At 48.6% G+C, this 13,289-nt stretch overlaps 1 protein-coding gene across 1 annotated transcript in view; it reads right to left on the bottom strand.

The window, feature by feature from the left end:
* LOC138786381 (prostaglandin reductase 1-like) overlaps nucleotides 1-13,289 on the bottom strand; it is a 38,884-nt gene that overhangs the window by 19,934 nt on the left and 5,661 nt on the right. The window contains exons 2-3 of the mRNA XM_069963370.1: nucleotides 6,506-6,619; nucleotides 1,879-1,924 (exon numbers count right to left, since the gene is read on the bottom strand). Coding sequence (XP_069819471.1) covers nucleotides 1,879-1,924; nucleotides 6,506-6,611 — 152 coding nt within the window. The 5' untranslated portion in view covers nucleotides 6,612-6,619. The remainder of the gene's footprint in view (nucleotides 1-1,878; nucleotides 1,925-6,505; nucleotides 6,620-13,289) is intronic.

Genomic DNA, 13,289 nt, shown 5'->3' with positions numbered 1-13,289 from the left:
ATGGGGAATTGGCTACTATGTGGGGCACTATATGGGGATTGGCTACTATGTGGGGCACTATATGGGGGCATTGGCTGCTATGTGGGGCACTATATGGGGATTGGCTACTATGTGGGGCACTATATGGGGGCATTGGTTGCTATGTGGGGCACTATATGGGGATTGGCTACTATGTGGGGCACTATATGGGGATTGGCTACTATGTGGGGCGCTATATGGTGGATTGGCTACTATGTGGGGCTCTATATGGGGCATTGGCTACTATGTGGGGCACTATATGGGGGATTGGCTACTATATGGGGCACTATATGGGGGATTGGCTACTATGTGGGGCGCTATATGGTGGATTGGCTACTATGTGGGGCTCTATATGGGGGCATTGGCTACTATGTGGGGCACTATATGGGGGATTGGCTACTATATGGGGCATATATGGGGGCATTGGCTACTATGTGGGCACTATATGGGGGATTGGCTACTATATGGGGCACTATATGGGGGATTGGCTACTATGTGGGGCACTATATGGGGGATTGGCTACTATATGGGGCACTATATGGGGGATTGGCTACTATGTGGGGCACTATATGGGGGATTGGCTACTCTGTGGGACGCTATATGGGGGCATTGGCTACTATGTAGGGCACTATATGGGGATTGGCTACTATGTGGGGCACTATATGGGGGATTGGCTACTCTGTGGGACGCTATATGGGGGCATTGGCTACTATGTAGGGCACTATATGGGGATTGGCTACTATGTGGGGCACTATATGGGGGCATTGGCTGCTATGTGGGGCACTATATGGGGATTGGCTACTATGTGGGGCACTATATGGGGGCATTGGCTACTATGTGGGGCACTATATGGGGGCATTGGCTACTATGTGGGGCACTATATGGGGATTGGCTACTATGTGGGGCACTATATGGGGGCATAGGCTACTATGTGGGGCACTATAATGGGGGATTGGATATTATATCGGGCACTATTCAGTCAGCAGCATGTGGTGACTGTAGGGGAGTGGCTATGGAGGGTTGCTATGGGGGCGTGGCTATGGAGGGTTGCTATGGGGCGTGGCTATGGGGACCGCGGCGCACATGTCCCTCTTTGCTTTTTGCAAAAGTTGGGAGGTATGATAATATACACGTATTACATACACACATAATATACACGTATTACATACACACATAGTATACACGTATTACATACACACATAGTATACACGTATTACATACACACATAGTATACACGTATTACATACACACATAGTATACACGTATTACATACACACATAGTATACACACAGCAAGCACCGGGGTCTCTGGATTAGAGCGCCATTCTCTCCTAGACCCTGTTCCCTATGAGCAAAACTAGCGGAATTCCGCTACAGAATGCCGTTAGTTTTGCTCAGTGGGAACGTAGCCTTATGCCTACTGTGATACAATACAGGGTACTACTCCTTTACGTAGTTTTCTCAAGAACTAAGAACAATTCTTGATACAATTTAGGGCGCTTTGAAAATGACTCGGTAATAAAACTGGGGGGAATCTTGTAGGAGGTGAGAGCGGGACCCCGAATCAGCATCTCTGTCTCCTCCAGGGATCACAGACTCCTCCAGGGACCGTCCACAAGGCCTGGAGCCGTCTGTCATCTGAGAGGGAGACACAGAACGGGGTAACAGTATACGTATCAGCTCCCCAGGATCCCGACCACCAAGTGATGTCACAGCAGTGGTCGGCCACCTAAGCAATCAGCTGTATATAATATTAGGGACAGATCGAAAGGCATTGAGTTTACTAATGAAAATTACTTTCTCTGCATTATCTAACAAAGAGAAAAGTTTATCAGATGAGACTTTCCCGTTGATTTCTTACCTCATGAATGGATCTACACTCAAAAACTCTGATTCCAGCAATAACTCTGCAAAAATATAACAAAAACATCAGTATACGTCATAACCTCCTGTATCACAGCTAACAGGTCATTGCATTATAAAGAGCGGTGATATCTATGGAGCATGCTGCCTGTATACCAGGTGACCACCAATCACATGACCACCACCGCTGTATACGCTACATAGGTATGAACCTCGAAGCTGGAACACTATAGACATACAATAGCAACTGCAGTATCTGGGATGTTATATACGGGGTGCTTCATCTATCAGGCCTCCACTTTGGCATCCAAGAAAATGTCCCATCTCCCCCATCTCCACCACAAAAAAAATACTGCTCCCAAAATACACAACAAATTTCCTGCTGAAATTTGGCCATAACCTTAGACTATGTGTGAATAGTATAATAGTATAGCAGCAGAGTCAATAGATTCCAAAGGGAAAAAAAATCTGGACTTTTTTGGGGCCTCTGTCCTACATTCCTGGTGGAGCCATCACTGCTCTGGTTCTTGTTCTCAGGCCTTGGTGAGGCGCCTGGTTCTTGGTGACGTTTATGGTTCTCACTCTCAGGCCTTGGTGAGGCGCCTGGTTCTTGCTCTTGGGGCCTTGGTGAGGCGCCTGGTTCTTGGTGACGTTTATGGTTCTCACTCTCGGGGCCTTGGTGAGGGCTCTGGTTCTGGCTCGTGGGCCTTGGTGAGGCGCCTGGTTCTTGGTGACGTTTATGGTTCTCCCTCTCAGGGCCTTGGTGAGGGCTCTGGTTCTGGCTCTTGGGGCCTTGGTGAGGCGTCTGGTTCTTGGTGACGTTTATGGTTCTCCCTCTCGGGGCCTTGGTGAGGGCTCTGGTTCTTGTTCTCAGGCCTTGGTGAGGCGCCTGGTTCTTGGTGACGTTTATGGTTCTCACTCTCGGGGCCTTGGTGAGGGCTCTGGTTCTGGCTCGTGGGCCTTGGTGAGGCGCCTGGTTCTTGGTGACGTTTATGGTTCTCCCTCTCGGGGCCTTGGTGAGGGCTCTGGTTCTGGCTCTTGGGGCCTTGGTGAGGCGCCTGGTTCTTGGTGACGTTTATGGTTCTCACTCTCGAGGCCTTGGTGAGGGCTCTGGATCTTGCTCTTGGGGCCTTGGTGAGGCGCCTGGTTCTTGGTGACGTTTATGGTTCTCCCTCCCGGGGCCTTGGTGAGGGCTCTGGTTCTTGCTCTTGGGGCCTTGGTGAGGCGCCTGGTTCTTGGTGACGTTTATGGTTCTCACTCTCGGGGCCTTGGTGAGGGCTCTGGTTCTGGCTCTTGGGGCCTTGGTGAGGCGTCTGGTTCTTGGTGACGTTTATGGTTCTCCCTCTCGGGGCCTTGGTGAGGGCTCTGGTTCTTGTTCTCAGGCCTTGGTGAGGCGCCTGGTTCTTGGTGACGTTTATGGTTCTCACTCTCGGGGCCTTGGTGAGGGCTCTGGTTCTTGGTGACGTTTATGGTTCTCACTCTCGGGGCCTTGGTGAGGGCTCTGGTTCTGGCTCGTGGGCCTTGGTGAGGCGCCTGGTTCTTGGTGACGTTTATGGTTCTCACTCTCGGGGCCTTGGTGAGGGCTCTGGTTCTGGCTCTTGGGGCCTTGGTGAGGCGTCTGGTTCTTGGTGACGTTTATGGTTCTCCCTCTCGGGGCCTTGGTGAGGGCTCTGGTTCTTGTTCTCAGGCCTTGGTGAGGCGCCTGGTTCTTGGTGACGTTTATGGTTCTCACTCTCGGGGCCTTGGTGAGGGCTCTGGTTCTGGCTCGTGGGCCTTGGTGAGGCGCCTGGTTCTTGGTGACGTTTATGGTTCTCACTCTCGGGGCCTTGGTGAGGGCTCTGGTTCTGGCTCTTGGGGCCTTGGTGAGGCGTCTGGTTCTTGGTGACGTTTATGGTTCTCACTCTCGGGACCTTGGTGAAGGCTCTGGTTCTGGCTCTTGGGGCCTTGGTGAGGCGTCTGGTTCTTGGTGACGTTTATGGTTCTCCTTCTCGGGGCCTTGGTGAGGGCTCTGGTTCTTGTTCTCAGGCCTTGGTGAGGCGCCTGGTTCTTGGTGACGTTTATGGTTCTCACTCTCGGGGCCTTGGTGAGGGCTCTGGTTCTTGCTCTTGGGGCCTTGGTGAGGCGCCTGGTTCTTGGTGACGTTTATGGTTCTCACTCTCGGGGCCTTGGTGAGGGCTCTGGTTCTGGCTCTTGGGGCCTTGGTGAGGCGCCTGGTTCTTGGTGACGTTTATGGTTCTCACTCTCGGGGCCTTGGTTCTGGCTCTGGTTCTGGCTCTTGGGGCCTTGGTGAGGCGCCTGGTTCTTGGTGACGTTTATGGTTCTGGCTCTTGGGGCCTTGGTGAGGCGTCTGGTTCTTGGTGACGTTTATGGTTCTCACTCTCGGGACCTTGGTGAGGGCTCTGGTTCTGGCTCTTGGGGCCTTGGTGAGGCGTCTGGTTCTTGGTGACGTTTATGGTTCTCCCTCTCGGGGCCTTGGTGAGGGCTCTGGTTCTTGCTCTTGGGGCCTTGGTGAGGCGTCTGGTTCTTGGTGACGTTTATGGTTCTCACTCTCGGGGCCTTGGTGAGGGCTCTGGTTCTGGCTCTTGGGGCCTTGGTGAGGCGTCTGGTTCTTGGTGACGTTTATGGTTCTCCCTCTCGGGGCCTTGGTGAGGGCTCTGGTTCTTGTTCTCAGGCCTTGGTGAGGCGCCTGGTTCTTGGTGACGTTTATGGTTCTCACTCTCGGGGACTTGGTGAGGTCTCTGGTTCTTGCTCTTGGGGCCTTGGTGAGGCGTCTGGTTCTTGGTGACGTTTATGGTTCTCACTCTCGGGGATTTGGTGAGGGCTCTGGTTCTGGCTCTTGGGGCCTTGGTGAGGCGTCTGGTTCTTGGTGACGTTTATGGTTCTCACTCTTGGGACCTTGGTGAGGGCTCTGGTTCTGGCTCTTGGGGCCTTGGTGAGGCGTCTGGTTCTTGCTTTCGAGGCCTTGGTGAGGTCTCTGGTTTGTTCCCCCAATGTCACCAGATAAAGCATGATACAGTTCTGAACATACTTTCTGTATCAGTGACTTCTAATCTCTCCTTACAGTTGTTCCATGGAGACCTCACCGTTTTCTGACAACAAACAGGTTCAAGGGGAAAAGGCGCCTTTGTTCCCATGATTGGTGGAGGTCCTGGCGGTCAGATACTTATCATCATAGGTCTGCAAACTGCGGCCCTCCAGCTAATGCAAAGCCACAACTCCCATCATGCCCGGACAGCTAAAGCTTGGGATTTGGCCATCCAGGCATGATGGGAAATGTAGTATTGCAACAGCTGGAGGGCCGCAGGTTAGAGACCCATGGTGTGGGTAGATGATACATTATAATTTAAGGATTAGAGATTCTCATTCACATTCAGTTCAGATTTATCCAAGTATCTTCACAGTTCAATGTGTTTTATCTGAAAAATTAAAGGGGCCCCTTCCTGATTTCACAGAACAATCCCGTATTACAGTGTGAGGCCTCCCGGGGCCGTATCCATTGGATATAATCCTGGGAGACCGCAGAGGAATACGCCGTATCCATTGGATCTAATCCTGGGAGACCTCAGAGGAATACGCCGTATCCATTGGATATAATCCTAAGAGACTATAGAGAGGAATACAGGATGGTTCGGTGCAGTCGGTGAATTAAGAGACTATTGTAAATACACTCATCCCTCCTCAGCATAATCCCTTTAAGCACATTTGGAGAATAAAACTTCCTTAAAAAAATAAGCAACTGATTGCAATGTGTGTAAATGCTTACACAGATACATACACACACATATACACACAGATATATACACACAGATACATACACACACATATACACACAGATATATACACACAGATACATACACATACATATACACACAGATACATACACACACACATATACACATACAGATACACACACAGATACATACACACACATATACACACAGATACATACACACACATATACACACAGATACATACACACATATACACACAGATACATACACATACATATACACACAGATACATACAAACACATATACACACAGATACATACACATACATATACACACAGATACATACACATACATACATATACACACAGATACATACACATACATATACACACAGATACATACACATACATATACACACAGATACATACACATACATATACACACAGATACATACACACACACATACATACAGATACATACACATACATATACACACAGATACATACACATACATATACATACAGATACATACACATACATATACACACAGATACATACACACACATATACACACAGATACATACACACATATACACACAGATACATACACATACATATACACACAGATACATACACATACATATACACACAGATACATACACACATACATACACATATACACACAGATACATACACATACAGATACACACACAGATACATACACACACATATACACACAGATACATTCACACATATACACACAGATACATACACACATATACACACAGATACATACACATACAGATACACATACAGATACACACACAGATAAATACACACACATACAGATACACACACATACAGATACACACACACTCCGATACTTTCCCCTACCTCCATCTTTAAGCGGTGGTAGCGTCTTCTCAATAAGTTTGAAGTCCTCTAGTTTGGGAACCCCCTCGAAGTGCCTCACCATAGTCCATGATTTTGATACGACCATTTTTAACCCTATACAGACATGAAAGAAATGATGTATGAGATGTGACCGTGGCTATACACCGTACAGGAAGACACATGAATATCAGAGCCAGGTCCCATGTGTCTCCTGAGCTCACAGCATCCTACAGGGTCAGCAGATTGGGAACTACATTACCTGATATCACTGGTTCTCTTTAATGGAGTTTGTGGGTTGGGTTCACGCCAAGTGTTTTCTTCTGCCCGTTTCTTGGGTGTTTTCAAGCAGGATGATACATTAGATTACCCCTCCTGCAGAGCCTATAGTGTATAGCCCCCTCCTGCAGAGCCTATAATGTACAGCCCCCTCCTGCAGAGCCTATAATGTATAGCCCCCTCCTGCAGAGCCTATAATGTATAGCCCCCTCCTGCAGAGCCTATAATGTATAGCCCCCTATTGCAGAGCCAATAATGTATAGCCCCCTCCTGCAGAGCCTATGTATAGTCCCCTCCTGCAGAGCCTATAATGTATAGCCCCCTCCTGCAGAGCCTATAATGTATAGCCCCCTCCTGCAGAGCCTATAATGTATAGCCCCCTATTGCAGAGCCAATAATGTATAGCCCCCTCCTGCAGAGCCTATGTATAGTCCCCTCCTGCAGAGCCTATAATGTATAGTCCCTCCTGCAGAGCCTATAATGTATAGCCCCCTCCTGCAGAGCCTATAATGTATAGTCCCTCCTGCAGAGCCTATAATGTGTAGTCCCCTCCTGCAGAGCCTATAATGTATAGCTCCTCCTGCAGAGCCTATAATGTATAGCCCCCTCCTGCAGAGCCAATAATGTATAGCCCCCTCCTGCAGAGCCTATAATGTATAGCCCCCTCCTGCAGAGCCTATAATGTATAGCCCCCTCCTGCAGAGCCTATAATGTAAAGTCCCCTCCTGCAGAGCATATAGTGTATAGCCCCTCCTGCAGAGCCTATAATGTATAGTCCCCTCCTGCAGAGCCTATAATGTATAGTCCCTCCTGCAGAGCCTATAATGTATAGTCCCCTCCTGCAGAGCCTATAATGTATAGCCCCCTCCTGCAGAGCCTATGTATAGCCCCCTCCTGCAGAGCCTATAATGTATAGCCCCCTCCTGCAGAGCCTATAATGTATAGCTCCTCCTGCAGAGCCTATAATGTATAGCCCCCTCCTGCAGAGCCTATAATGTATAGCCCCCTCCTGCAGAGCCTATAATGTATAGTCCCTCCTGCAGAGCCTATAATGTATAGCCCCCTCCTGCAGAGCCTATAATGTATAGCCCCCTCCTGCAGAGCCTATGTATAGCCCCCTCCTGCAGAGCCTATAATGTATAGCCCCCTCCTGCAGAGCCTATAATGTATAGCTCCTCCTGCAGAGCCTATAATGTATAGCCCCCTCCTGCAGAGCCTATAATGTATAGTCCCCTCCTGCAGAGCCTATAATGTATAGCCCCCTCCTGCAGAGCCTATAATGTACAGCTCCTCCTGCAGAGCCTATAATGTATAGTCCTCTCCTGCAGAGCCTATAATGTATAGCCCCTCCTGCAGAGCCTATAATGTATAGTCCCTCCTGCAGAGCCTATAATGTATAGCCCCCTCCTGCAGAGCCTATAATGTATAGCCCCCTCCTGCAGAGCCTCCTCCGTCCCATCCCACCTGTACAGGACTATACTCCATCCTATCCCACCTGTACAGGACTATACTCCATCCTATCCCACCTGTACAGGACTATACTCCATCCTATCCCACCTGTACAGGACTATACTCCATCCTATCCCACCTGTACGGGGCTATACTCCATCCTATCACACCTGTACGGGACTATACTCTGTCCTATCCCACCTGTACAGGACTATACTCCGTCCTATCCCACCTGTACTGGACTATACTCCGTCCTATCCCACCTGTACAGGACTATACTCCGTCCTATCCCACCTGTACAGGACTATACTCCATCCTATCCCACCTGTACAGGACTATACTCCGTCCTATCCCACCTGTACGGGACTATACTCCATCCTATCCCACCTGTACGGGGCTATACTCCATCCTATCCCACCTGTACGGGACTATACTCCGTCCCATCCCACCTGTACAGGACTATACTCCATCCTATCCCACCTGTACAGGACTATACTCCATCCTATCCCACCTGTACAGGACTATACTCCATCCTATCCCACCTGTACAGGACTATACTCCATCCTATCCCACCTGTACAGGACTATACTCCATCCTATCCCACCTGTACAGGACTATACTCCGTCCTATCCCACCTGTACGGGACTATACTCCATCCTATCCCACCTGTACGGGGCTATACTCCATCCTATCCCACCTGTACGGGACTATACTCCATCCTATCCCACCTGTACGGGGCTATACTCCATCCTATCCCACCTGTACGGGACTATACTCCGTCCCATCCCACCTGTACAGGACTATACTCCATCCTATCCCACCTGTACAGGACTATACTCCATCCTATCCCACCTGTACAGGACTATACTCCATCCTATCCCACCTGTACAGGACTATACTCCATCCTATCCCACCTGTACAGGACTATACTCCGTCCTATCCCACCTGTACGGGACTATACTCCATCCTATCCCACCTGTACAGGACTATACTCCATCCTATCCCATCTGTACGGGACTATACTCCGTCCTATCCCACCTGTACGGGACTATACTCCATCCTATCCCACCTGTACAGGACTATACTCCATCCTATCCCACCTGTACAGGACTATACTCCATCCTATCCCACCTGTACAGGACTATACTCCATCCTATCCCACCTGTACAGGACTATACTCCATCCTATCCCACCTGTACAGGACTATACTCCGTCCTATCCCACCTGTACAGGACTATACTCCATCCTATCCCACCTGTACAGGACTATACTCCGTCCTATCCCACCTGTACAGGACTATACTCCATCCTATCCCACCTGTACAGGACTATACTCCATCCTATCCCACCTGTACAGGACTATACTCCATCCTATCCCACCTGTACAGGACTATACTCCATCCTATCCCACCTGTACAGGACTATACTCCATCCTATCCCACCTGTACAGGACTATACTCCATCCTATCCCACCTGTACAGGACTATACTCCATCCTATCCCACCTGTACAGGACTATACTCCGTCCTATCCCACCTGTACAGGACTATACTCCATCCTATCCCACCTGTACGGGACTATACTCCGTCCTATCCCACCTGTACGGGACTATACTCCATCCTATCCCACCTGTACAGGACTATACTCTGTCCTATCCCACCTGTACAGGACTATACTCCGTCCTATCCCACCTGTACGGGACTATACTCCATCCTATCCCACCTGTACAGGACTATACTCCGTCCCATCCCACCTGTACAGGACTATACTCCATCCTATCCCACCTGTACAGGACTATACTCCATCCTATCCCACCTGTACAGGACTATACTCCATCCTATCCCACCTGTACAGGACTATACTCCATCCTATCCCACCTGTACAGGACTATACTCCGTCACATCCCACCTGTACAGGACTATACTCCGTCCTATCCCACCTGTACAGGACTATACTCCATCCTATCCCACCTGTACTGGACTATACTCCGTCCTATCCCACCTGTACAGACCTATACTCCATCCTATCCCACCTGTACAGGACTATACTCCGTCCTATCCCACCTGTACAGGACTATACTCCGTCCTATCCCACCTGTACAGGACTATACTCCATCCTATCCCACCTGTACAGGACTATAATATACAGCTATAATTTACAGACCCCCCTCCTGTCCTCCGGTTACTGATCACACCTGTATAACTACATACATATTGTTACCTGCCGAGTTCTGTATCCAGGGACACTGCGCTGTACACCTGGCTGTATATATGTATATATAACGTATAGAGACTATAGGCTGTGCGTGCAGAGGAGTAACCCCGCCCCCTCCATCATCTCCAGCAGGTGAAGGGATTTTCTCTAACAAAACTTAACTCTTTGTGTCCCAGATAAAGCTGAATACAGCAGGATCACTGACAGTATACAGTACAGCTGCTCATCACACAATATATAGTAAAGCTTATATACAGGCGGGGCTACACTACCACCTAGGTGGTGCTCAGCTGTGAATGGGCGGGGCTACGCTACCACCTAGGTGGTGCTCAGCTGTGAATGGGCGGGGCTACACTACCACCTAGGTGGTGCTCAGCTGTGAATGGGCGGGGCTACACTGCCACCTGGGAGGCACTCAGCTGTGAATGGGCGGGGTTATACTTCACCTTGGTGGCACGCTGATGCAAATGGGAGTGGCTACACAGCCACCTGGGCGGTGCTTAGTTTCCTATTGTAGCATATACATATAAATTGCGCCATACGTTTTTCAGTCGTGCAGTCAGCCACATTTTCTGCTCTTCAAATCGAAACGTAATGAAAGAGACAAGAACGCAGTGTGACTCCGCCCTCAGAGGTGCGGGGGTCTCCATAATACATATGGGCAGTTTTATTTATTCCAGAGAATTGGCGAATTCAGTAAATTCCCTCCAATGTTTTTATAGGTCAGGAAATCTTTATAACATAAATCAGTGTAAACATTTCAGTCACATGTGCGATAGATATTTTAAGGGGTTTTCCAGTAAACATTTACGTTACTTTCATAAAGGTATATAACAGTATTATGTAACTTATCACATGTTTCCATTAAGTGGCAGCAATAAGAGGAGCACCACCTCTCTGCTGCCACCGGTGGCTATGTAAGGAACTGCAGGATGGCAGGGTTACATATCACTAGCACAGCTGCTGCTGATCCTGAGCCTCCACTGATCTCTATACATTATATGCAGCACTACCGTCGGGGGAGGAGTGTGTTAGAAGTGCCGTATGTCAGGGGCCGAGCACTATGTATAGGTCACTCCTCCCCCCCAGTGTACAGAACCATATGACTGTAGTTGCAGTAGTAGGGGGCTACTTGAGGGAAGGGGGGTTTATCCAGAGGGCTCTGACCACCATGGGAGTGCCGATGAATAGTATCTGCATCCACAGTGATTAATGTCCGCCTATGCCATCTTGTGGACACAGAGTGACACACAATCAGGAACACAGGCCCCAAATCCAGATAAGCTAGCCATCGCGGTCCATTTACACAGAAAGATTATCTGCCAAAGATTTGAAGCCAAAGCCAGAAACAGACTATAAACAGAGATCAGGTCATAAAGGAAGAGATTCCTCCTCTTTTCAAATCCATTTCTGGCTTTGGCTTCAAATCTTTAGCAGATAATCTCTCTGTGTAAATGGACCCTTAGGAATCCTACCACTGGCAGCAGAGTTCTCACACTTAGCTAACTCCTGACTTAACTCAGCAGGTAGAAAAGTTCAGCAAAAAAAAAAAAAAAAAAGTAATACAGATCTGTAACTTACTTCTATATAAAATCTCCAGTCCTCCAGTACTTATCAGCTGCTGTGTGTCCTGCAGGAAGTGGTGTATTCTCTCTAGTCTGACTTCCTGCAGGACATACAGCAGCTGATAAGTACAGAAAGACAGCACTGCAGTCTTATTTTTAGATTTAGACTCATGTAACCAAACTCTATACACCTGCACTTTGTTTTTTTAAAGGGAAACTATCAGCAGGTGAGACGACTCTAACCTCCTGATGTGTCCCTATTGGACGGGAGACGCTGAGGAGGATGATATGTCTCTTACCTTCCTCCTCTGCTCCGTTTCCGTGCAGTTCGTCTTTTGCTCCATGGTCTGGTGAGACTGTTAGGAGAACTGGGGCGCCCATTAGGAGCACTGCCCATCCCCATAGCGACGATCCGGCCCACCCCCATCCGCTCACCTTTTTCTAATGAAGAAGAATGGGCAGAGGAAGGACACCAGGAATGGGTTGCAAATAACACTGTTAGGTGCAGCTGTCATGTTTGACAGCTGCATCTAACCGTCCAAATTAGCGGGAGCGGCGATCGGCTCACTCGCCAATAGCCGCGGTCCCATGCTGCAGATAGCAGTCAGGAACGCGGCAGTTCAGAGCGGGGTCGCGGCACGGCCCCCCTGTGAACTCCTCTTGCAGGCATATGTCCTTAAGAGGTTAAAGTGTCACTGTCGTTAAAATTTTTTTTGCAGAAATCAATAGTCCAGGCGATTTTAAGAAACTTTGTAATTGGGTTAATTAGCCAAATCTGCCATTATCTGCATGTAAAAAGCCTTTTCCCAGGTCCCCTCCTCCTCTCCTTTCTGTAATCCACTGCTCAGAATCAGGAAATCTCGACTGTTTTTTCATCTCTTTCATCAGTCGGATCTGTCTGGTCTATGAAGAGGGGAGGGGGAAGGAGGGAGATTAGCGGCAGCGGAGAGCCTAGAACAAAGGATTGCTCAGCGGGGGAGCTATTCAGATATCAGATAGCTCCATGGTGACTGTCAGAGGAGAGAGCCCCGGATGTGAATGTAAATTAACTCTTTGTTGTCCTGTTTTTGCTGCCTTTACTTTCTCTCTCCATAGGAAAACCATGAAGACAGGGGGAGAGCTTCAAACTGCTTTTTCATGATAAAAATGCATTTTTTGACTAATAAACCCAATTACGTTTCTTTAAATCGCCTGGACTATTGATTTCTGCAAAAAAAAAAAAAAATTAACAACAGTGACTCTTTAAGGAAAATTAGCGATTCATAGTTTAAAGCATTTTTTT

The sequence above is a fragment of the Dendropsophus ebraccatus genome, chromosome 3, assembly GCF_027789765.1.
Source record: "Dendropsophus ebraccatus isolate aDenEbr1 chromosome 3, aDenEbr1.pat, whole genome shotgun sequence".
Taxonomy (NCBI): domain Eukaryota; kingdom Metazoa; phylum Chordata; class Amphibia; order Anura; family Hylidae; genus Dendropsophus; species Dendropsophus ebraccatus.
This window is presented reverse-complemented; position numbering and strand designations above follow the sequence as displayed.